The sequence below is a fragment of the Lissotriton helveticus genome, chromosome 4_1 (assembly GCF_964261635.1).
Source record: "Lissotriton helveticus chromosome 4_1, aLisHel1.1, whole genome shotgun sequence".
Classification (NCBI taxonomy): domain Eukaryota; kingdom Metazoa; phylum Chordata; class Amphibia; order Caudata; family Salamandridae; genus Lissotriton; species Lissotriton helveticus.
The window spans coordinates 1,587,160,961-1,587,187,802 of NC_136063.1; the positions used below are offsets into that span (position 1 = coordinate 1,587,160,961).

Below are 26,842 nucleotides of genomic sequence, written 5' to 3' on the forward strand. Positions count from 1 at the left end.
TTAAAGTGCGGGGACACACTGTTTCCTAGTGTAACCAGGCGCTATATAAAGTGTTTTATTATTATTATTATTATTAATTCAACAAGTTCTAGTAGGTAGGCCAGCAGAGTAGCCATTGGAGTCACTCTAGTGTCCTGGGTTCAAGGGTGAAGTTTCAGTCCAGTTCTCTTCGCACCCAGGCAAGAGGGCAGCAGGTCAGCACAGCAGTGCAGAAGCTCCTTCAGAGCAGATGTTCAGCAGAGTGGCAGTCCTTTGATCAGCACAGCAGTCCCTCTTCCTGACAGAGTCCAGAGGTGTATTGAAGAGTTGGGTCTGAGGGTTCAATATTTATACCTGGTGCCTACTTTGAAGAGGAAACTTCTAGAGGTTTCTACACCTCTGAGGTGTCAGGCATTCTCTTCCTCCCTGTCTTGGCTCTAGCTTGTCTGCTGTCATGAAAGACTAGTGACAATCTCTTTGTGAGAGTGCTCAAGCAGAGGTTTTGTGATGAGCAAGTGTGGTGGGTGACAGCTCCTCTCCCTTGTTAACCCAGAGTGATCTATCCTGCCTGGACCAAGCTACCCTTTGTCTCCCTACCTGGGGACAATAACCAAAGACCAATTGCCAGCTACACCGAAATGGTTAGGGCAAGAAAGTGCCGACTTTCTAAAAGTGGTATTTTCTGAATTGCAAATAAAATTCTGACTTTACCATCAAAGAGGGTTTTGAACTACACTTCTTTAGACACCAAACACAATCTGTACACCTGCTCCCAATTACAAGTTATCACTTATTAAATGTAATAAGGTAGCACAATGTTATCCTAAGTGAGAGGTAGGCCATGCAGTAATGAGAAACCAATGTAGGAGTTTTTCACTTCCAGGACACGGAAAGCTTAAAAGTACATGTCAAACTTTCAAAATACCCTGCCCTATGGACTTTGTAGAACCTACCCTAGGGGTGACTTATATGAATTAAAAAGGAAGGTTTGGGCATGGCAATTGGTTCGCCCTGTCAAGTTGAAATGTAATTTTAAAACTGCACACACAGGCTGCAATGGCAGGCCTGAGGCAAGATTAAAGAGCTACTTAAGTGGATGGCACAATCAGTGCTGCAGGCCCAATAGTAGGATTTAGTTTACAGACTCTGCGTACATATAGTACCACTTTACTGGGGACTTACAAGTAAATTAAAGGTTTCAATTGGGCATAAGCCAATTCAACCATGTTTTAAGGAGAGAGCACAAGCACTTTAGCACTGGTAGCAGTGGTAAAGTGTGTAGAGTCCTAAAGCTAGCAAAAATGAAGTAAAAAAACAGGAGTGTTGAAGGCATAAAGTTAGAAGAGAACCACATCAAGGATGCCAGGTCTAACAACACCATTTACATACCTCAAACAATTCAATTATTCAAGGTTGGTTTTCTTACCCCTGGTGTGGTGTTCTGAGTGTCCTCAGTACCTGGGTGCTGGGGGTGCCTACACTGCTGGTCAGGCCTTGCATAAGATATTTCATGTGGGGTCCCCAGGGTGTGGAAAAATGGGGCATTTGCCAAAAGGCCTGGCTAAGGCACATTTGCTCAGTTATATCTCTCAAGACGTCTCACTGGTCCCCAGGGCTGGAGGCACCTCTGGCATGATGCTGGGGGCCCATATAGGTGCTGGACCTCGCTTCCCTGTGGGGGAGTAGTTTTACATTAGTCATGGGCTTTGTTTTGCCTGAGTAATGTGAGGTATGAAGAAGGGTAAGTTCACCGGAAGGTGTTTCAGGAGCCTATATGATTTTTCAGCATTCTTAGTTGAAGTTTGATTATTTAATTACGCATATCAATAGCTGTAAATAATGCTTTTGCACACCTATTCTTTCAAATGTGATTTTCATATGGGTACAGAATGGATTACATGTTTTTCTATGCTCATGTAATAAATATGACCTGAAATGTTTTTCTCTCTTGACAACATTTGGTGTCTGGTTCGGTGAACAACCCTTACAACGAAACCCTAACAAAGCGGTACCATTACAACGCAGGTTTTAGAATGAAAGTCGTTACAACGACTTTCGCTGGAGGGCGCTCTAGGATAGGGAATAGTTTAATTTACTATCCAACACCTTCCCTACTATCCACGGGGACTGGAGTTGGAATAGTAAATTAAACTATTCACTATCCAGCGCCCCCGTTTTTTCAACGACTTGCGTTGAAAAACCTGCGTTGTAACAGTACGCGTGGTAATACCACGCGTTTTACCGTCATACCTCCGTCTGGTTCAAATTGTGGGGCTGTTGCCTGGCGCCAGGAGCAAATCACCAAGCCCCTCCTATAAACTTTCTGATGAGTTGCTAGGAAGTAAACACACGATAATAACCATAATGAAGTTCAGGAAAAGATGGCACAATAACACAGCCAGAAACACAGGAATATCCACCTATCACCAGATATAGACATTGGTGCACACACAAGATTACATCTGGCATTAAACAAAGTACAGCATACATTAGACAATACAGTTCAAGGACAATACAGTAAGTATGCACAAACAGAGGAACACAGGGCCATGTTTGTCATTTTGAAAATAATACCCTTCAAATCATGTCACAGGATTTGCAATGTACTGCCTGTTCTCATAATAACATATGCTTGCATACACACACACACCCAGGCCCACTTAAGAAGACAACATGTAATGAGTATGAAACACTCATTGTGCTAACAAGATCGTTTAAACAAACGCTGAAGACATCAATATGTCTTGCTATCATATAACTGAAAGTGATTCTTCATTGATTGCCATCATTATGGCATTGGAACCAATATACTAATCATGGGCATCATGTTTGGCAAGTGTCCACCGTAAGTCAACAATTGCCACCATTAAGAATGTTTCGATCTCCCCAATCACTCAGTAATTCTTATTGCGTGTTCAGATTTGCACCATAACTCATTAATCCTAACTGCATGTTTAGATTTACCCCATTACACAGTATTTATTGTGAAATCCAACTTTACAGCTGCAATCAACCCACTAAACTCTAAACCAATCAAAGGTCCCTGACTTTGTTTTCATCAACTTAGAAGGAGGAAGCATTGCTTTAAGGCCAGTGGGTTTGGTTTGAGACCCGGCAATATTAGGGTATACCTTTGTCATTCACCAAGCAATGACAACACTGGCACACTAACACATGGACATCCAGAGGGTAAAGCCCCGTTGAAGCTGACTTTTGGCACACCGGGCCTTTGATAATTAACTGCTAGATCATCAAGTGACTTGCCGAAGTGTCCTCTCCCAAAGGGGCTAATGCTGGCCAAACCAGTTTTTGAAGATTTAGCACTAGAACAGAAAGGAGTCATTCAGAAGGTCCCGTTCAACAAATGTTAGGTTAAAAGGTAGCCTTTCTTATTTGACCAACAAATCACCAAGTGGAACCAAGACTGCTCAGTCACCATATTTAGGTCTCAAAGGGTCCCTAATCAAAGGAGAGTGTCTGACATAGAGGTGTGTGAAGGACATTATTGCACCATTGTATATAGTAGAGCAGGTGAAGCAGAAATAAATATTCATTTGGAAGATTTACCAATAGAATTGGCAGGACCATACAGATGACAAAGTAGTGGCAGAAATTGAGGGCACTCTTCTGTTAGGCTCCTTTTCACACCCTGTACTACAGTGCCCAGAACCATCTTACAGCTGTCACCTTCCCTCCTGATGCCTACACACCTTGCACAACTTTGTTCTGCTGAAATTGCAGCCTGCATGACTGCTGAGCTGTTTTGCTAATGCACCTTTACTGGCTGCCCGTACCTTGCAGTGCAGCCTTCCCAAAACAAGCACATCGTTAATATCTATTCTTAGGTGGCTCAAGTTCACCCACCCCCTACAGCCAACATTGAGAACACATCAACTGGAGTATAAAGGCCAGCCACTCTCAATGATGGAAGCGATCTGGTAACTTGCGTTAATTTCTCAAAAGCCCCAGACCTCCCCTCTGTTGAAGCAGAGCTTTACCAACACACCAAAATGTGCATGGCCACCAACCAAGCTGTTCCAATCAGGTGAGCAGGTCCTTCATGAGGGAGCCCAAGCTCATCATGCAGCATACCTGATGTCAAGGGACTCCCACAGCCTCCCTCCTTGACTCTCTAAACCTGGGTGCTGCCAATGGACACCAAGCACCAATGGAGCCAGACATGTTTATATGCCATGGTGTGGGGGTGGGGGTGCAGGACGGTAGTCGCATGCCATACTGAGGCTGTCATGAATTGGAATCCTTGCTAGTGATGCCAAAGGTTTCTAATAGAAATTAAACATTAGCATTAGTGGAATGACCCGTCGGAATCTCGAACAACCTCTTCCTCCCTTTTAAACTGTTATACTTTACTGCCATCCGTGGGACTTGGTGTGAGAAGTCTCTAAAGTGGTGGTTGCTTTGCACTCTGAATGGAAGGACCAGCCTGGTGGCAGCAACATCAGGGCTTATGGGGGGTCTCTGAAATGCCTATTTAGTGCTCAGCAAGGAAAGGCGCACCCTGGTGGCAGCAATATCAGAAGAGGTTTTGGGATATCTGAAGTGACTAGAGGGTTGCTGCTTATTACGCAGAGTGCAACACCTTTTCCAACACCTACATTTAACAAGGGCTGTGATGAAATAAGCTAACAATCTTTAACAGCTGTAATCACAATAAGGAAATATACAGATCTGGATTGCCAGATGGTCTATAGAGCTTACCAATGACAAGTACAAATATGTTTCACAATGGTTAAATCAATCTTCCGGGTATAAACCTTTATAGGTGCTCAGCAAGGAGGGAGAACAGCTACACCCTTGCTCTCCAAATAAGAACAGTATTACCAAAACATAATACAGTGCAATGCTGCCACACTACTAAAAGCATTTAAGGTCATTAAAGGTATTTCCACAAAGTTCTTTGATTGGTCTTCTTTTCATTCCAAACTTTTTTTGTCGTAAAAGATCTTCAATCCCAGCCAAAATGTGTTTTGTCAATTGTATGTAACCCAGTTACTTCATCAGGGCTTCTGCCTCATGAGGTAATGTTCAGTTTGATTGGTTGTATCCCACCCTAAAGGATCTATCTTTGTTCTGTGTGAATTCTTGTTTTGAAAATTTAGGGCACTCTACGCAGTTCTTGTCCGCGTAGTGGATCAGTATCTGGTGTGCCACACCACAAAGACACAAGGCACACCAACAGCATGCATTTCTTAGCATTTACCTGAACATTCACACCCATATTTAATAGACATGTGAACAGCAATCCCTCACACATATTAATCTATCAAGATTGGACACCATCTAACATGAAAAAAGATTTAAGCAAGCTTTCAACACTTGGTAAGATTATTGCACCCCCAAATGCAAACTAAGATGAAGGACGAGCATAGACAGACACACCTGAGGTTAGAACTGCTATTGTGACATTCCATGAGGTTGTTCAGAAAGCATACAGCATATAATTGGGCGGTGAGAATGTTTTTCATCAGTAGAATTGGGTTAACTGAATGTAACAGTTTTCCTAAACTCATAGATTATGGACCAGCCCATAGATGATGTAGAGATATTCTCTACCAACACATTGATAGGCTGCAGAGTCCCCAGGGTCAAGGGATTCAAGAACAGGTCTGGAGAGAAAGAAGGCAAAGATCAGGGCTTAGGCAGTCTAGGGGGTCTTGAGTTACCAACAAGGGGCCGGGGCATAGTAATTTTGAGTGAAGTGTCATAGATTGGAAGGGTGATAAAGTGCAGTTGGTCAGGGAAAGGTCAAGGTAGAAGTTGGCAGTGTTGCATGGGACACATAGTAAGGGAAAATGTATGACTGTAAATGTATGGGGTATGGACAATATTTTTGTGTACAATAGAATGTAGGCAGAACAACAAAAAAGACTTACTTTATTGGTTTAATAGCATGATGCTATTGGACTGCTGGATGTTTGTTTTCAGCCGCTTGAAATAGATGGCACTGTGGGCCACCCGCATGACCATCCCAATCCATACTGCTGTGGCTGTTCTTTGAGATCAGAGCAACCATTTGTTGACTACACCGGCCTTTTAATCCTAGCCTAATCCTATTCAGGATCTCTGGTATGAAACTGAATAGTGAGTGTATATCCACTGGCTATAACCAGAAGACTCCTGAGGGTTCTCAGTATTTTATGCACCCCTATAGTAGCTTATAGGTGACTATTCAATCCTACCTATATTTTTGTCAGCCAAGAATCCCCTTAGCTACTTACACGCCCTTATGTTCAGCAGCTGTTCCAAGATTTATGTGTTGTGGTGATTTCCCGACTGCCTGTGTTTTCAGTGTGTTGTCACACTGACTCTGGTTGACATTGTTGCCGGTCATCCAGGATAGGTATTCAATGGTTAAAAACTCTATTGTGACTCTTGAGACATACCTGCAGTAGGTCACCTATCCTCGGTAGCTGTACCTATACACAGGGGTGAATAATTATTTGAGCACCACCAAAGCATTTCTTGATGCCTGGTGCCTCCTGTCAAGATATATATGTCCTGTTACTCTGTTTGTTGTGCTTATGTTGTGCTTATAATATAGTGTCTTCAGACATGTCTTCAGACACCATACACAGTTAGAATCATAAGTGGTTTGAAGTGCAAGTGGAGATAAATATTTGTGTGCATGAATGATTCACTCAGAAGTATGCATGGCTGCAGCATGCCAGGAGCATTCCAGCATGCCAGGAGCCTCGACAATGTTTAGAGAATGCTGTGGAAGTTAGCATCATATAACAAGCGGGTAAGAGTCGCTTAATTTACATGCTGCATTAGTATAAGTGCAGGCGCCCAACATATGTGTTTAATAATAATTGAGAGACAGCATCACCAAGGGGTTAAGAGCTATTTTCCTTGAATGTGATTTGAGACATGATTAGGCATTGGAGGGCATTGATTACCCCTCGTCTTGAAACTGAATTCTGAATGCATTCACAGTCAATTTAGTCACTGAGTAGTCCTTTGCCAGGGCATCACTTTCCTGTGTGATCTAACCTTCCTCCTTAGCAGCCGTGGCCAGTGGTGGGAGTACCGGCCGGGCGGTGACGTGGGGAGGGGCAGGGTGGGGGGTAGCAATGTATTGATTACGGAGTTTAACAGGTAAGTAAACATATGAATAAGTAAAATGAATTTCATTGCGCGCACTGCATCGCATTTGGTGCTGCAGTGCACGCAACGAAATTTGTTTTATTTATTTATATGTTTACTTACCTGTTAAACTCCTGAGGTTTGGCATGGGTATGTGTTTTAGGCAGACCTCTACAGGCCACAGTCTATGGATTAATCTGTTATTGGTGGTTAGTGTTGATAACATTGCTTTTCTTTTGTATATGTTGCAGGCGAATGCCTGCTGGTGCACACCATCTTCTTATGTGTTATGCATTGAGGGTAATCAGGCAAGTGTCTTGCATTATAGGCCTGAGCTCCTTTAACTGGGGTTCAGCAATGTTTGCTATGTATGTTTGAAACATGGTTTGGCTTTCTGTGGTAAATAAGCAATTTGAGTATCGATGGATATTCATATTCAGGTTGTTGATTGTAAATACTTGCCTTGTGTTAATTTTAGATCTTAAATCAACCATTATTTGTATAGCGCTGCTCATCACCCTGGGTGTATCCAGGCACTGAGATCTAGTAAGCCTTTGTCAAAGAGCGAAGTCTTGAGTCCCTTACTGAAGTTGGCCAGTGAAGGACAGGTTTGGAGGTGGAGCAGGAGATTATTTCAGGACTTGGCAGCGAGTAGGAGAAAGAACGACCTCTACTGTGACTCCGATGGGTGCAGGGGATGTGCAAAAGGTGGCGACAGAGGCAGATTGGAGTTGTCTCTGGTCGGTTGGTGTAAGGTCAGGAGGTAGCTGAAGTAGGAGGGTCCGATGTTGTGGAGGGCCTTGTCAGCATCTTGAACTGGCATCTTTTCTGGATGGAGAGCCAGTGGAGGCTTCTGAAATGGGTGGTGATGCTGGTCCATTTTGAGAGGTTGAGGATGAGTCTGGCTGCGGCATTCTGTATGGTCTGGAGTTGTTTGAAGAGATCTGTGGTGGTTCCGGCATAGAGTGCATTTCTGTAGTCCAGATGCCTGGTAACAAGGGCTTGAGTCACTGTTTTCCTGGTCTTGACGGGGATCCATCTGAAGATTTTACAAAGCATGTGGAGGGTGTGGATGCAGGAGGAGATTGCTGCCTTGGCCTGGTACTTTATAGAGCGATCCCTGTCCAGGATGATGAAAAAGCTGTGGGCGTGGCTGGTGGGGGTAGGTTGGGGTCCGAGTATAGTGGGCCACCATGGGGAGGTGTTTCTTCTGAAGATGAGCACTTGAGTCTTGTCAGTGTTAAGCTTCAGGCAGTTGGACGTCATCCAGTCGGAAATGTTGGTCACGGCGTTCCGGAAGTTTGATCTGGTGGTGGCAGTGTTTTCCCTGAGCGAGAGGATGAGCTGGGTGTCCTCAGTGTATGAGATGATGTTGAGTCAGAGGGTGTGGATGATGTTGGCCAATGGAGTCATGTAGGCATTAAAGAGGGTGGAGCTGAGGAAGAGCCTTGGGGGGCACCACAGATGATGTTCTTGGTTTCAGAGGGGAAGTGCGGTAGGCAGTCCTGTGAGGAAGGAGGTGAGCCACTTGAGGGTATTTCCTCTGATGCCGATATGGTGGCATCTGGTAATGAGGGTGTGGTGGGATATGGTATTGAAGGCCACTGAAAGGTCAAGAGGATCAGGACTGCATCTTGCCACAGTCGAGGATGGATCTGATGTCATAGGTTGCGACTATCAATGCGGAAGCCGGACTTGGAGACATTGAGTAAGTTGTTTCTTTCCAGGTGATCTGTGAGCTAGTAATTGATGACTTTCTCCAGGACCTTGCAGGGAAGGGGAGCAGCTAGATGGAGTGGTAATTCTTGAGCTCGCTGGGGTCAGTGGAAGGTGTCTTCAGCAGAGATTTAACCTCTGAGTGTTTCCATATGTTAGTGACTGTGGCAGTGGTGATGGATGATTTGAAGATGTTGGTTAGTGCGCTGCTGATTTACTTCTGTCCAGGTAGCAGGCATGTTTGGGGCAGATTTTGATTGGTGCTTCAATGTGAATAGAGGTCTTGATGGCTATAGAGTCCAGCATGGAGAGCTGTGTCCAATCGGTGACCAGGTGAGGGTGGGGGTAGGAATCGGTGTATGGCAGGAGGTAGCCAAAGTCTTTTGGCTGTGGGTCGAAGTTGCTGTAGATGTCTTTTATCTTGTTGTGGAGGTAGTCCATCAGGGATATGCAGAGGGCTTGGGAAGGAGGGATCATGTTCTCCTTGGCAGAAGGGCAGTAGAACTCTCTAACAATGCTGAAGAGTTCTTTTGTGTGACTGGCGCTTGACTTGATGCGGATGGTTAGACCATTCATTTTGGTTTCTTTGAGATGGTGGTGGTATTTATAGAGGGCAAATTTGAAGTTGGTGATGTCTAAGAGGCCCCTGCCGGAGTGCCATCGTCTCTCCAGCTGCTTGCATTCACGTTTGAGAGCACGAAGTTTGAGGGTGACCCAGCTAGCTTGTTTGCTGGATCTGCTGCTCCTCCTGGCCATTTCAATGGAGGCATCTGTGTCTGTGCAGTTGGAGATCTAGTCAGAGAGGTTATGGATGGCTAGGCCAAGGTTGCTGTTGATGTTGGGTCTTGTGGTGCTGAGGGTGATGGTCTATTGGGTCTCTGTGATTTTGTTCCATCAGCGGTGGAAGGTTTGGAGGGCTCGGAGGTGGGTCCTGGTGAGCCTGCAATGGTGTAATGGATGATGCTGTGGTCGGTCCAAGTGAGCTAGGGGGCATGTCTGAATTTGATTCTGTAACTGGCTGTGAAGATGGGGACAGTGTGTGTCTTGCGAAGTACATGGGGCTGGTGACCAGCTGCGATGTTGCTCATGCTTTCCAGGAGGCTGGCGGAATTGATGTCATTGGGGTCATCGAGGAGGAAGTTGAGGTTGCTGAGGAAGATGTAGTGCTTGGAGTTGATTGCCAGGGGGCGATGAGTTTGGAAATGGTGTTGCAGTAGCCGGGGCAGGGGCCCAGGGATCTGTAGGCGAGGGCTCCTCTGATGGTTGTGCTTCCGCTGATTCAGATTTGGAAGTTAAGGTGTTCCATGATTGATGTGATGTCTTCTTCTGTGGTGGTGCATTGAAGGATATCCTTGTGGATGATGATGATGCCTCCTCTGTGTTTGTTGGTACAGACTATGTGTATCATCTAGTAGCCATGGGACGTTATCGTCGTGATGTCGGGGTTGAGGATGGTTTGAGACAGGTCTCGGTGATGAACATCGTGTCAGGGGTGGAAGTGGTGATGGTGTCCCAGAATTCTTTGTCATGTTTACAGAGGGATCGCATGTTGAGCAGCATGCACTGGAGCTGTTCCGAGGGGTTGGAGGTTGGCTGCATGGCTGCGGAAGGGTTTTAGTGTTGCAGGTGACCTGGCAGCAGTAGCAGGCCAAGGGTCCTTCCATGTATCTTAGGGGGGAGATGCAGCAGTTGTTGTGGTCTCTGGAGGACAGGGCTAGGAGCTCGGGAAGGTGTAGTGATGGATGGCAGCCGAGCCAGGGTTCCTGGCACTGGGCACAGTCCAGGACCGGACGGGCACAGACTGGATTGCCTTTGGCATGCCTTTGATGCGCTGTCAGTGTGGCCGGGCTGTGGCCTCCATTAAGTATGTCCTGGAGGAGAGAGGGGTGCTGGCCGGCAGGCGGCGGGATCGTTGAGGGCAACAAAATGGTGGAAAAGCGCGAGGGGCGAACAAGTATAGGAATAGAAGTGCTGACTGACACAAACATTCAACAGCACATACAAAATTTAACAAAGGGTTAAATTAACACAGGCAATTGAAATCGCAACATAAGACAGCACATAAACAGTAAAATAATGAACTAGGTTAAGACTGGAAATTAAAAGTTGACTAGTATAACAATTATGAGAAAAATAGGGGGTTAGTGTTATATACAAAAGAAATGGTGACCCAAATGTACAAAATGCGACCTTACGTATGACAACAGTAAAATAGTTAGAGGAGCGGGCACAGCCACAAAAAGGCACACCTTAGGCAGTCACAGGCTGATTCAGGCGGCAAGAGTTAAATTTAACTGTGTTCATATATGACTTCATTTTTGGGAAATCTCTCTTAATGGAAATATAATGAATTAAATTACTATTATTTTGCTGAGGTTTACACTTAAAATACATTTCCACCGAAAATAATTATTTTCAATACAATTTAGTATTACAAAATTTTATTAATTACAAATAGATAAAAAAAGTTTATATTTAAACATTAAATGTGTACTATTTTTATATTTTTAAATATGAATGTATATTTATTTATATTTTTAACTATTTTAACTATTTTCATTTAACATTATTTCCCATGAGGTTTTATTTACAGTTATTAGTATTGTAATAACATTTATGTTTATTTTTTTAGTATCTTTTGTAAAATTGTGTATGAGATGCACTTGTTTACTTTAATTGGAAACTGTTAATTTAGTAGTGCATTGTTGGGTTTGTAAGGGATTAAGGCGGGAGGGTTTTTAATTTGTAAATACATATTTTTAATTAAGATTGTTTTAATTAATATATTTAATTAATAATTAATTATTTAAATACCGAAATGATATTTAAAATATGTGTTGATGTTTAATTAATTGCTAACTGGTGTATCAATGTTTAATGTGTCAATTCATCTGTTATTTACCTGTATTACGGTTTATTGTTTTATTTAATTGTTAATGTACATTAATATTTTCTTCATATTTTTTAATATTATATTAATTCCAATTGGGTGTCAATGTTCATTGTTAGTGAAGTAAGGTAGGAATTGTTTTATTCGAAAAGATTGAAAACATATTATTTAAATAATTCTCGTTTTATTTGTAATATAAAATTTACATTTATTAAATTACATTTTATTTGTTTTATATTTAATGAACATGCTCATTATTTTTGCTTACGTCTGAGTGGAATAGCAAATTTGACACCTCCAAAATCCAACACTTTCTCTGCTATTGGCCAGATTGAAGCTTTCCCTACTGTTGCTAAGATTGGAATGGGAACAGCAAATCTGACCCCTCCACAGTCCTGTTGGTCCGTGAATTTGAACTCTCCAAGTGTAATAGTTTAACTGATTTCTTTTAATTGTTTTAATATGTTTTAATTTTAAAAGTTAGCTGAATATATATGCTTTTTTGTAGTAATTGCTTTTTTACATTAATGGTGATATTCAAAATATTTTTTAGATATTTTAATATCTAGTCTTTTTAATCATAATAAATAATTAGCAGTCATCTTTTATTACTTGCTTAGATATTTTTTCTATGTTATGTTAATAATTTTTAGTAATTATTTAAATGTATAAAGTTAATATATGATTGAAAGTTAATCTAGTACATAAAGTTAAAGTTCCTTATACTTACCTATTTTCTGATGATATTGAAGTCTCCTATATTTTTGTTGTCAATATTTTTACATACATGGTTGATATTTGTGGCCTCCATAAGTTTTGGAGATATTTTTGCAGACAATATTTTTGTTGATGATATTTCGTCAGACAATTACCTGGCTCTGCTTCACAGCTTTACCCATCAAAGAAGGAGGTTTACATTTAGACTGTGTTCAATGCGGATGCAAAACACCAAGGTGAAAATAACATTTGTGCTGAGCATCAGGTTTGCTTTTACATCAGATTACCTTGCTAGTCATAAAAAATTGGGAGAAACGTAAAAATAGGGTTTGCATTAATTTTGTATTTTACTTTTAGTGTTTGTGGTACCATCTGTTAAAAGGCTGTGGTAAATGTCTTGGCAAAACTGGAAAATGCAAAACATGCACTCCTACCAGGCACTACTGCTAAAACAGGTGCAAACACCATTTGCACACCTCTTAAACCTACAGGCATTACTTGGTTAGATAATTTCAAGACATTTTTCCACTACCCAATAGCTTTAATGGTCAGTTTAAAAAAAAAAAAATGTCTCTGTGGGTAATGTTCATCTGACAGGGCTGATATTTCTAGCTATTTTGCGTCTTTAGGAGCTGATTACGAGCACACACCAGACTCGCGAGGGCGTAGAGGTCCAGCTACTGCAACACCAGTGGTTCGACCACCCTATTAGGACTTTGCCAGTCAGACCACCATTGCACCGCCGTAACCGCCAGGGATCCGCAGTCCCACAGCGATCTGAAGATTGCAATGTGCTTGGTGGTGCACTGAGGCACCGCAAGGCATATTACGACTTTCCTCACTGCCAGCAGTTTCATGGAGGTTCTTCCTCCATGTAACTGTTGGTGGTGAGGAAAGAAAGTACACCTTATGGAGCATCCTCTTGCCCCTGTGCATGGGGGTGCATGCAGGGGGCACATATTGTGCCCCCCTGTAGTTTTGTACCCCAGTTCCTGCACAGGAAGGAATCAACGACATGGTGCATTTCTTCCCATGCAGGAATGTGCACTGGTGGTGCTGCGGCTGTCCTGTTTAAGGCTCACAATTAACCTTTAAACAGCACTGCAGTGGAACTGACATGTTGCCACAAAATTACTTGTAATCTGGCAAGCGATCGTCAGCAATTCTTGACGATGCAGGAGTGCGGTGGTGGCATGCCACATGCTCCCACACCAACAAAAGTTGTAATCAAGCCCTTAAAGTGTTGCACTAGGAATGTTTTGACCATTCACGAGACGCTTATATGAAAATGTCATTCACAAAGAATTGGTCAAGTTCATCTGCCAGGTGTTCTTAGATCTCCAGATGGCCACTAGTGGGAATATTATAGCTTAGAAATAAGGCCTCTGTAGTCTGATACAATCCTTGGCTGCAACTAGTTGGCTCCACAAAAAACATCCCCATGATCTGGTGTACTGATGAACATATATGACTTTCACATGTGCCAAATAGTAAACCCCCAATGCATCAAGTCCACAACATTGTGGGACATTGCACCGTGGGATCAACATTGTGATGAATATTACATCATGAGTCACTATACCTTTAACAGTAGGAGTAAAATTACATTACAGATAAATGTTATTTAGAAAATAATTAAATACCTTTTAAAAAGAAACAAAGGGCAACTTATTAAAAATTAATGTAAATTACATAAAAAATAACAAAAGAAAAAGGTTACAGTTTACAACAATGTTTTGGGCTATTGTTTTTTATAATAAGAATGACTGTTTAGACTAATAATGAAGCTTTATATATATTAAACCAACTATATGTTCAGGGCCTATGTGGAGTAGGCAAGTGGTATTCTTGCCTAATAAAGCCGGGCCAGCAGAAAGTGCTCGATAACTTTTTTCCTAAACTACTGAAAGAAACTGGCTGCAGTGTCAGCACAAAGGAATGGCAGTCTCTATGTGAAGTAGGCCATAAAGCGCTTAGAACTGCTAACTATAAAAGATTGGCCTATTTGTCAAGATGGCTAACGTATTATACATCTAAGAGACTGAACTAAATTTTTCCGGCCTCTTTGGAGTTTTGTTTTCAATGTGAGAATCCAAAGATAGGGTCCTGGAATCATATTTTTTTCTACTGTCCCGATCTATATCAATTCAGGTCTGGTGTTTTTTCGAGGATTAATCAATGTCTACTTTTATCAGTCCACATTATTCCTACTATTAAATTAACTCTTTTTGGGTGATCAATAGAGGTCCAACATTTCTCAAAATATCAACAATATTTCTACTCAATAGCTATTGGAGTAGCCAGGTCTCTAATTTTACAAAACTGGAAGTCGAATAAGATACCGTTGTTAATGTTAGTATTAGATGACTCACAATAAATACATTTAAAAATGTTTAGGTTTAAGGTTACTTTTGCGAAATGATATAGTCAAATAAATAAAAAAAAATACTAGTTTGGACATAAGCTGCTGAGTCTTGTTTCATCACTGGATGCACTATTTGCACTTGTGTTTCTACTTATGTATGCAGGAATTGATCGTAATATTGATCTAAGTTGTATTATGCAATTGAGCTACTTCTCTTTTTCTATACTGTAATCCACTCCAACACAAATAATTTAAAATAAAGAATGACTGTTTATAAAAAGTAGAAAAGAAGAATATTTACTAAATTGAATGCAAAACAATAAATTAATAAAGGTTAAGTTATTTATTCCATATTTGTTTAAAATAGCCAAAACATTGTTCAAAATACAATATGGTTAATGGGTAATGTTAGTATTATATGACTCACAATAAATACATTTAAAAATGTTTAGGTTTAAGGTTACTTTTGCGAAATGATATAATCAAATAATATTTTAAAGTAAATAATTTTAGGGTTAATTTAGGGACAAATTTTCAAACAAATCAATGCAGGCTAAAAAGGTTTGGGGAAGGAAAAGCACAATAAATACATAAAGTAAATATAAAAGAATAGAGTTACACATACAATGAAAGGCCAGATAACTTAAAAATAAAGGAAAATATAATTACTAATTACTTGCCCTAATTACAGTTTATGTATTGTTTCCCATTATAGTTGACACCAGGATGTGGCGGTGACACACAATATAGTGTCCCATGAAGTAGTACTCCACAATGTTGTGATGTACAACCCAGATTATGATACAAATGTTTTGTCTAAAGAGATGAACTAAGAATTGATTCACAAAAAGAGGTTGCAAATTGTGCACTGACTTTTTGCAAAGTAGTTCTAATTTTGACCTATTTACTAATAGGTTGGTTCACAATTTAACCTTAATCATGAATATTCATGAGGTAGGCTGCATAGTGTGATTCCCTCCGATTAGATGTCATCACAGGGATGGTGGCCTGCTGCTAATTTTTTTTAATGGAGCCCGTTTTCCTTAAAGGAAACAGAGCTGCATTTTAGGGAAAATAAATATTTAAAAAAGAAACGTCTGTTTAAGATTTGGCACAAGATGGCACTGGTCTCCAGGACCACTGCCCACTCCACAAAAACCTTTTCACATCCACAAAGGGGAAGGAGTCCCATTGGGACCTCTCCCCTTTGCAAATGGATTACCACCTCTGTTAAGGAGTCTGTAACCTATCAATGTTTTGTGACTCAAATTGTGGTTGGAAACCATTGATACATAGCATTGCAAAATAGATTTGGAAGAGATGCCCTAACCACACATCTTCCAAATTGTTACTGATAATGCATTTTTAATCGCATTTTGTGTTTTGATAATCAGCTACTTAGCAATTTAGCATTCACAAACCCGGTGATTTAGTGAATTGCAAGCGTTGTGACTTCTAACTGGCTTCATCTGCCCCATAGAGGTCAAGGTGCAATAAGGAGCTTTCAAGAAACTGAAACTTTAGATGATACCTGATTAGTTCACCTCAGATAATACACATTGGGGTGTCGATGTTTGTGAAAACTTGGGAAGAATACTATCATCTTGACAAATTTCCATTCCTGTATCAATCATGTATCAAAACTGCATAGTTCAAACCAGCCTGGTAATTATGAGAAAACGGAACATATATATATATATTAACTACTGCTACCCAATATTCCATTGCATGGTTAGTTAGTAGGTTGGGAAAGGTTGAAATGGAAGAAAAATAAATATAAATTACCTGCTGGCCTGGCTTGAGTGGTGAAAGCGTTATTCCCTGGGTGTTGATCACTGGCAGGATTTGGTTCCCTATTACTGTGGCAATGATCTGACCCTGGGCATTGGTCAGTAGTTGTGGAGTGATTGGCTGCACCTGAAGACCCTGAGCGCCTCCTCCTGCTTGGCTGGATGACACAGGGCTAGGCATTAATGGAATTGTCCCAATTATCTGCAAAAAGCAAAAAATATATATTTTTCATCTAGGCCTGCTAGCCCAAAGAAACACATACATTATGCATATTATCTGATATTTTCAGCAAATATAGAGTTTGAGTTCTAAACAAACCAGTGCATCGATAAGCCTTCATTTCACATTATATTACTGTTTTAATTACAGACAAACCTGAAGCCTCCAGTAACTATCAATGGCCATGGCATTCACCACTAGAAACAGCACGTCTCATCTGAAGGGTCTAGTGCTTCTGAGAAATACACGGAGTATAGACTAATCTGCCTGCTCTATTGCAGGGAGTATTGACTACGCGATTGACATTTCAAGTGGATTAAGCTGAAAAGTGATGAAATATTCATACTAGTGTGTTGCAACTACCTGGGTAAACTCTCTTGTCAGATGATTGTGTTTTTATCAACCAAATACTAAGGGCCCTATTTAGAGTTTGTAGGACAGGTTACTCTGTCACAAACGTGGAAGAGTTACCTGTGTGATAAATGCCTGGTTTGTTCTCTTTCGCTTTTTAAAGTCCGTTGAGCTGTCATGTTTCTGCCAATAAAACCTCACCAGGCTCTGCCAGCAGGAACCTAAGACTGAAGGCCAGACAGTTATCGGGTGATCTTTGTATGCACCTCTGACCCTCCACCTATTCAGGGACGACGTTCTGACATACTTGTTTTCCTGTTCATGAGGATTACAAAGGAAACCCCTGTTGTCCCAAATAGGAAAACAAAGAAATAAGAGTTTGCCTTTGTAGAACAAAAAGCTTTGCAGTGTGGGTACTCTGAAAATGGCACCCCCAAAGCAAAGCTACAGTACCTTCAGCAGAGCCACTGTGGTAATGGCTTCCCAGAAAGCACAGAGATCTCCGCCATATAGGTGGAGACCCCTAAATATCGTGAGCTGTAGTCCACCGGGGTAGAGGAGTATATCCCTGCACTGCCCTGAAAGAACGGAGTACAGCTGTAAATAAGGACCTACGTTCATGTTGATGCTTGTAAGTAGGTTATTCATTTAGTTCTTCATTATAATATTTGGATGGTGTTGAACTCATGCTTAGGCAGCAGATCACTTTTTAAAGAGCTGTTTAGGAGTTAAGAACTAGGGGTGCAATTGGTGGAATTTGATGACTCCGTGTTACTCTTGTAACGCAGGGTTTCGACCAAATTTTGTGAATCGTCGAGTGGTAGAACTTTTTCCCGTGAAGCTCCTGAAATGAGAGGGAGATTTGGCGTCCCCGAGTGCCATTTTCTAATGCGGTCAGTCGCACACGGTTAAGAGCGGACGTGGTCAGAGGGTTGCTTCTTGAGTAGATTTGCTGGCGCTAAAGTAGGTTTTCTACCTGAGTGGCTGTGAAACCAACTCGAATGTCTGCGTGCTCTTGCTCCCCCCATGGTGCAGTTCGTGCTGATTTTTCAGCACCGCTCGTGCTACTTGTGCTAAATTGCAACACGAGTTGACAACATACTTATTTCTGCCCGTTGGCAGAACTCAGTGGAATCTCACCGAGTTTTCATGTAACTTCACGGAATTACACACAGCGAAACATCATTAGTTCCACCCACCCATACTAAGAACACCTAAGAAAAAAATAAATAGGTTAACGCCATTCAAGACGAAGTAGTCACTTATAAGAGGGAGTTGATTCAGGAGAGATCAACGTATGGTTAGCTGGGTAAAAATGTCAATCTTATTTGATTTTGTGTTAGGAAATACAGTAAATAATATACAGTGAAAATCCCATACATGCACATCCTCTACAGAGCATAGTAATGCCAGCTAAAGTATCCACATTAAGAACAAACAAGCAATAGCAATTCACTTCACGTCTTACTGCTCCTGCCAGTGCAGTTAAGTATAATCAGTATAATTCCACTATTATGTAACAAACGTACTGGGGCGCAAACATACAGATTGAGTAAATCTATCTAGTGAGTTCCAAATAAAGGGAACAAAGGAATAAAAGAACATGATGGCCGCAAATAAAATCAGCAAGATCAGAAAGTCAATGCACAACCAACATAATGTTAGTACCTTTGTTCTCCACTAACTAGTCGGAATATAGCACCCACCAGTCCTCCTGGATCACGTCCAGCTTTCTCAGCAAGCATGTGAATAATTGATACGTAAACAGCTCCCCTACAGGTTAAGTTACACATTCAAATAAAACCTATAGGTTAGAGCATAATTATGTAGCTATATACCTCACATATGCATAAGTGACCCAACTCAACTTCTGGTTTCTGACTGGATCCTTTTGCACAAATAATGTGATTCAAAGGAATGCCAATTATCCTAAAATGGTGCAACGTTACAAGCAAGTCATGCCTTATCCTTAGAGTATAGTTCCATTACAATCGGGCACATAAATTAAAACCACAGGCAAGAGTCTCTTGTGTAAGATGCCTGCATAAAATTGTACCCGGTTGTGTTCCAGTGGTTTCTCATAAGGGTTCTCATGTTCTGTTAAAGATAATTATTATCATTCATAACATACACCACTCTAACATGTGTGCCACTGTCATCATTTCTGTTAACTATTTTTGTCTACAGGGTACTGATGTCTGTCTCCAGTGTCTCACAATACATGTTTTAGCTGAAGCAAATGAGGTCACTAATCATTTATAGGCATGTCCTGCTTCTCTCTCTCTCTACCTCTGCGATAAGTGTGTAATGGCTACATGGGCCATTCAGGGGATAGCAACCATGCTAGCATAGTCCAGACCATTGTCCAATATGGTAAGATAATCAGGCATTGCAACAGAATTGGTTTCAGGTCACATCTGGTTTGATAGGAACTCCAACATGAGGAGTGGAGGAAAGTTCCAGCCTGGGATATCTGGAACAAAGTTCAATACCTTTCTTGCAGTGTTTTAAAAATAAGAGAATCTCAACCTAGATTCTCTGATATTGCCATGCGAAAGCAGTGTACCTTTACACCATTTTATTTCTGTGTAACATTTCTGCAGTAGTACTGTCAGTGTAATCTGGTATATTTCTCTTTGGCTTTGTTGAACTCATCATCTATTAATACCCTGTATATACCCATGTATTGACTCGAGATATTGTAATACTGTAGATTTGGTTAAGTCTTTTGTGATCTGGGCCCAGTCGACTTCAGATACAATGCACTAATTAATGATTTTGCCACATATGAATCAGTGGTAAGTAGGATTCTATTTTCATCTAAAGCAAGGGTTTGATAGACCCTTTCTCTCTTATGCAATCAAGGGTAGGTACCCCTCTGTCTTTCAAACCTTTCCAGTTTATTGTGGTACCATCAATAAGAATACCAATCTTATGCCATAGGGAAGGGGGTTGATTGATGAAGCCATGGCCTCAGTTTGTCAACTATTTCCATATTTCTCCCATTGCTTTGCTTGTGGAATTGATTAGGTTAGCTAAAAGAGATTGTGTTTTGTAAACAAGTAGGGCCCCTGTGTGATGTTTAGAGAGTGCAGCTCTCAATCCGCCCATAAAAATCTACATTTTAATGGTCTCATAAAATCTGCTTATTGGAATAACTGATGTACTTGATAATATGCTTCAATTTGGGGTTATTATCGCAATCCTCCAGGAGAGGTGACTTACGCAACCTATGTACACACATTCGGGGCCTGAGCTTCCCGCATTCAAACTTATTGATATCAGACATTATATTTCTCACAACAGGTCTGTGTATCAAAAGCGGTATCATACCAAAGATGTAATTAAAGCAAGGTGCCACAACCATCAACTTCACAAAGTCTTATTTCATGATTTTGAGGTGAGGAGTCAAATTCCTGTCAACCATCCCTTCCAGTCCACTTGTTATAAGGATTCACAAGTACTTCAGTTCTTTGGGCAACCATTTAATTTTATGTCATACCCACTGATACACACTCTTACCTAGTTCACTTTTACTCGGTGACTGTGGCAAAGGAATCTATCAATGTGAATATTGTCGGGAGATATTTCTCAGGGTGGACAGGGCTAATAAGATATCATCTGGATACGGAAAAATGTACCTGTCCTTTCACTGTTCTATTTTCTGGACTACTGGCGAGGTATGCAGTACTGCTGCCAAAGGTTCAAGGGCCAATAAAATGATCAGGGGTGGAAGGGAACGCCATTAGCATGTACCTCTTGTTAATAGCCACTACAGTTGATTTGTGTGCCCGGGGTGTTGTACAAACATTTGACTTTTGCTATGAAGTTCCCTCCCAGACCCGCCCTCTCCAAATACGGAATAGGCACCCCACTCCACCCTGTCAAAGGCTTTTTCTCCATCTAATTAGGCTGCTAACGCTCCATCTGGTAGATATTTATATTCCATAACAAATGAGACAGCAGTCTCATGTGATCCTGGGACGATCTACCTGGGACGAACTCCACGTGGGAGTCATGAATGAGTGATATTATAACTTAATGTCATCTCGCCACCAAAACTTTCATCAGTATCTTTACGTCAATAAACAGTGAATTACGGTGCATACCTACGCAAAGAGGCGTATTAGCCTAATGTTGTCAGTTTCACGTAACAAGCGTAATAAGATATTTCTGAAATTATGCGAATTATGTCCACGTAATTTACATTTCGCTTTATAGCCTCAACTTTATCGTCTATGGATGTCTTTCCTTCAGGGAACTTCCTCCCTTACTGAGACAACGTTGGGATTGTTACCATACCTAGACATGCTTTCTCAGCTGTAGAGGTATTTTCCAAGTGCATAAAGTTTCATAGAACTTCACAACAGTCTCTGAGACATGGGTTGGGTGTGTTATCACTATCGAGATGGCTCTGCGGATGCTAGGGTTCACCATTTGCGACTCTCTTTGCCTCAACTGGAAGGCAAGAAGCTTCCTTGCTGTGTCTTTGCCTAAGTTTTATCAATGATTTCTCAGCTTGAGATGTACATTTAAATGTGCATACCACACGTTTTGATCCATTAAGTGGGATGGTTTCCTATTGTATTATTGTATTGTATTCTGTGATGAATGTCCACACAACGGTGGCCAAGAAGGTGGCTGGTCTCCGAGAGGGCCACACTCTTGGCTACCGCTGTGTCATGCATCAGATATCTTCTGGAGGTCACTTTCTTTGCCTCCCAAAACATTTGGACAACGGAAACTGATCCCTTGGTGTCCTCTTTGGAAGTCCTAATGCGGTTTTTCAGTTTTTTTTTCTTGTCCAATGGTTTATAATTGGAGATAGTGGGAAGCATCCATTACGTCGTAGGTGGTTTTGTGAGACCTAAGTCTAATTCTAGCAGGATAGTCCTATCTCTAGAACAGTGGTGTGAACTATCTCTCTTTAAAAGGAACCTGATATAAGAAAATCAATACGCGTGGCTCTGCTGTGCACTGGTGAGAAGAAAGTGAAATCGCCTTCAGTGGGATGAAGTATGCCCCAGATGTCTGCCAACAAATCTTGAAGCAGGACTCTGTGTAAATGTAAATTCAGTATTTGTAAAGCGCACAGCTACCCATAGGCTGGGGGCCGTTGGGAAGATTAAGCAAGCTATTGCCCAGAGTCACATGGTGCTGGGGATCGAACCGTGATCCCCAGCGTCCGGTGTCAGTTGCCCTGCCCGCTGCGCAACACCTCTGTGTACTTTATTACATCTGACAGTAGGCGCTGTTCTAGCTACGATAGGAGTGATGGGTATGCTCCACTCCCCACTCCCATTACCATAGGTGTATTAACAAGTAACGTGAGGAGCCTGGATATTTCAACTAGGAAAGAGTGTCTACTTATGTTGAGTGCATAAGCCGTGTCTCCAATAAAAGTGCAGCGTAATGTTTTAATTTTAGCAAAAGCATATTTGCCCTCTGTGTCACTGCACTATTTATGGTTTAAATCTTTTATTATTTTCAACATCATAGAAAAAACAAAGAGACCACAGTCGCCATTTGGTATATTCGTGCTGAGCCATCTATAGGGAGCCCTTCTCAGGCGTAAGGTAGTGGCAATACAATCAAAGTCGATTGGGTAGAGGTTCAGCAGCAAGAACTCTAGGCCTCGGGTTCCCCCCCTTCCTCTCCCTTCCCCGTCTCCCTCCCGCCCCCCCCCTCCCTGTCCATCCAATCAAAGCGTGTAAAAGGAAAACTAAAGTGTTGTACGACAGCCTACAATCACCAGGGTGGGGATGCATGCTACACCTCGGTTCGGGTCTGTCGCTTGCGCGGCTTAGTTGGAGGTTCTTCAATCGGGGTGTCTGCTAGGCGTAGTAAGCGCAGATATCGGGGACTGCTTAGTTCCCTGAATTCTCCTGTAAGCAGAGTCAAAAACGGCCGCCATAGCTCGGCGAACTCTTCTCCTCGCCCTGCCTTCGCCAGCGATAATTTCTCCATCCCTAGTATCGTCCACAATCTATGTAACCAGCCGGAGTGTGGTGGGGGCTGAGTAGTCCTCCAGTGTGCCACAATGTTCTGGACAGCTGCCCCTAACGCTATCGCAATGAGCCGCCCCCTCCTAGACTTTAGGGGATACATCAGTGTGTTGGGAAGCCCGAGCAGGATATAGGCTGGGAATCTGGGGAGTTGAGTGTCTAAGTGGGAGTCTGTGTCATCCAGTATTGAGTTCCAGTAGGGTTGCAGGCGGTCGCAACTCCACAACAAGTGTTCCAGCGTGCCAAGCTCCCCGCAGTCCCTCCAGCAGCGGTCACTTATGCGGGAGTCCCTATGGTGTAAGCGTTCTGGTGTATGGTACCAATAGGTGGCCACCTTGGTCAGAGTCTCAGTGAGACCGGTGTGATAGGCCGAGTGTCTGGCCCTATAGTATATGCCATCCCATTCCTTATGTGTGAGCTGTCTCCCCAGGTCTCTCTCCCATCGGACCCTCCCTGCGTTGTATGTGTATTTGTTGGTGAGGAGGAGTTGTTCGTATAGGTCTGAAATCAGTTTCTTATCTGAGGTGCGTGTCAACAACCATTTTTCGTACAGGGTGAGAAGGCGTTGGGCACCGGGTCTGACCGTCGGCTGTAGGGCCCAGTGCCGAGCTTGTAAGAAGGGCAAGCGATCCGTTTCCGGTATGTCATAGTCCTCCCTCACTTTCTGAAAGGGAAGGATACCGTTTAGGTCAAACAGGTGCCCCAGAGCTCTGCATGGTGTGCGTCTCCATGCCGCAAACGCTTTGGGGTCCATGCCCGGGGAAAAATCAGGGTTATCGAAGAGTGGGGTCCTCGGGGAGGGGAACGAAGTAAGGTCATGTTTGACCGCCACTTTGTCCCATACCTCCATGACTGTGCTTGTGATGTGTGACGCGTATAGGTTGGGGGGCCTATGGCAATGAGGTAAGAACGGGACACCCTGGAGAGGTCTGGCCGCCACCGCCTGGTCTTGAAAGAGCCAGTTCTTGCCAGATTCTAATTGGTGCCATTCGACCAGTGTGCGGAGTTGTGTCGCTTGATAGTATAGGGTAAGGTCAGGCACTCCGACTCCGCCGTGTTCGGGAGGAAGAATAGCGATCGCATGCTTGAAGCGCGGTCGACGGCCATTCCAGATGAAGCGCGCCAGGTCAGACTGCGCTCGCTGGAGCCAACCCAGTGGAGGGCGTAGTGGGAGGGTCTGGAATACATACAGGAATTGCGGCAGCAGGGTCATCTTGACCGCAGCGATCCTTCCCAGCCAGGAGAGCGAGTGCCGTTTCCACCTCCTGAGTTCGTCATTGAGGCGGGAGCGAAGCTTGTTATAGTTGGCGTCTGCGGTTGCCTGTATGGTTGGGGCTAGCAAGACGCCTAAGTATGGGATCGAAGCATCGGACCATGTCAGGTCGAATTCATCCTTGGCATCGGCGAGTACCTCCGCCGATAGGGACAAACTCAGGGCTTCTGATTTCTCTATGTTGATTTTAAAGCCAGAGGCGGATGCGAAGGTGTGGAGTTCAATAAAGAGGGCTCTGAGTGATTGCATCGGTTCCGTCAGGGAGAGCAGAATGTCATCCGCATATAAGCTAATCTTGTGTATATCTCCCCCGAATTTATTCCCTGTAATGAGGTCATGCTGCCTGATCCTTTGCGCCCACGGTTCTATGTAGAGTGCAAATAGGATTGGGGAAAGAGGACACCCCTGTCGGGTACCTCTGCCTATTGGAAAGCGCGGGGAGGTGTGCCCATTGACCCAAACGGTAGCGTTGGGCTGGCGATAGCAATGAAGTATGCGGTTGCAGAGAGTTTCCCCTATACCGAATCGCTGCAGCACCTGTTCTAGGTAGGGCCAGTGTACCCTATCGAAGGCCTTCTCTGCGTCGATGGTAAGCAGCATGCAATCTGGCCTTGTTCGGGAACCTGCCTCTATAAGATGTAAGACCCGTTTGGTGTTGTCGCTGGTCTGGCGTTGGGGGATAAAACCCGCTTGGTCCAGTTCTACTAACTGCTGCATATAAGATGCTAATCTATTCGCCAGAATCCCGGTATAGAGCTTAAGATCAATATTTAAAAGGGAGATCGGCCTGTAAGAGCTACACCGGGTGTGGTCTCGGCCTGGTTTCGGTATCACTGTTATCGCCGCTTCCAACAGGTCAGCAGGAATTGCCCCCGGTTGGTCGAAGGTGTTGAAGAGGTCTCGTAGTATCGGAGCCACGCGGTGGCAGAAGGTTTTGTAGAAGGCTGCTGAGTAGCCGTCAGGGCCGGGCGATTTCCCCAGTTTGAGGCGGGATATCGCCGATATCACCTCGTCCAGCCCGATAGGCCTATCGAGGAACTCAGTCTGCGCCTCAGTTAGGGACGGAAGGGTCACACCCTCTAGATACTTTTGCCCAGCGTGTACATCTAGTGTGTCTGCTGCGTAGAGGTTGGCATAGAAGTCTCCAAACGCTACGGCGATGGCCGCATCGTCCGTGATGTGTTCATCACTACTGGACCTAATAGTGCGAATGCCCTGTCTTTGGCGTTGCTCCCGGAGCTTACTTGCTAACAGCCTCCCGCACCGGTCTCCCCCTGTGTAATAGGCATGCCGAAGGCGTATGGCGGCGTATTCCGCCACATCTTGGTCTAGGGCCGCCAGCATTTTCCTCTCCGTGCATAGTTGACGCCAGGCCCGGGCCGCTCCCGTGCATTGGTGCATCTGCTCCAGTTCCGCGACACGTTGGGCTATTTCTGCTCTTTTCAGCGCACGTTCTCTGTTGTTAGCCGAGGCTATAGAGATAAATTCTCCCCTTAAGACTGCCTTGAGCGCAGCCCATTGGGTGGCCCTAGTAGTGTCTGTATTGGCGTTATGGGTGAGAAATTGGGTGATGGCGGCCCCAATACGTTCCACTATGGCGGGATTCTGGATCAAAGTGTCCCGCAGGCGCCAGTGCCGTTGCGGGCCGGGTGTGCTCGGAAAGAGGAAAGAGGCCAGCATGGGAGAGTGATCCGACAACGAGGTCGGGAGGATGTCTACATCCTGAGCACGGAGAGCTAGGAGCAAAGAAAATAGTCAAGTCTGGCGTAAGACTTACGTGCAGCCGAGTAATAGGTGTACGCCGTGGTTCGTGGGTGTAGGTGCTTCCATAGGTCAGCTAGGCCTAGGTCTGCGATGTGGGCGTGACCTGCCTCAGAGAGTGCCCCCACTTGCCCATATCGTTGGTTAGAGCGGTCTGTTGTGTTGTGGAATACTAAATTGAGATCCCCGCCCAAGAGTAGGTGTGGATGTGTGTTGGCTGTGGCTGCCTCTAGTGCGGCGTGGAGGAATTTCTCCTGCCCCTCGTTGGGTGCGTAGATGGACCCCACTAATAGTGTGTGCCCCCAACCACGAAGCTATGCACCAGCAGTCTGCCCTTAAGTTCCGCCACCCTTTGAAGGACCCGTCCCTGGAAGGATTTGGACACTAAGATCGTGACCACTGCCACTTTCTTAGTCGCTGAGGAGAAGAACTGGAGGGGGAAGGACCTAGATTTAAGGCGGTGATGGTCTTTGGGTAGCAAATGAGTTTCCTGCAACAGGCATATGTCCGCAGCAGTGCTCTCCAAGATGGAGAGTATCGCCCGGCGCTTATTGGGGCTGTTGAGCCCCCGTACATTGAGGGAGAGAATTTTGAGTGGACGGGACATCTGAGGCATGTAGTCGGGACTGCGCTGCGTGGCGTTGTCTGACTGGCGATGAACAAAACTT

The 26,842-nt window shown here is 43.4% G+C and overlaps 1 protein-coding gene across 1 annotated transcript in view; it reads right to left on the minus strand.

Annotated features, from left to right (window-relative positions):
- POU6F2 (POU class 6 homeobox 2) overlaps window positions 1-26,842 on the minus strand; it is an 875,167-nt gene that overhangs the window by 56,179 nt on the left and 792,146 nt on the right. Inside the window, exon 6 of the mRNA XM_078685854.1 lies at window positions 16,560-16,766. Coding sequence (XP_078541980.1) covers window positions 16,560-16,766 — 207 coding nt within the window. The remainder of the gene's footprint in view (window positions 1-16,559; window positions 16,767-26,842) is intronic.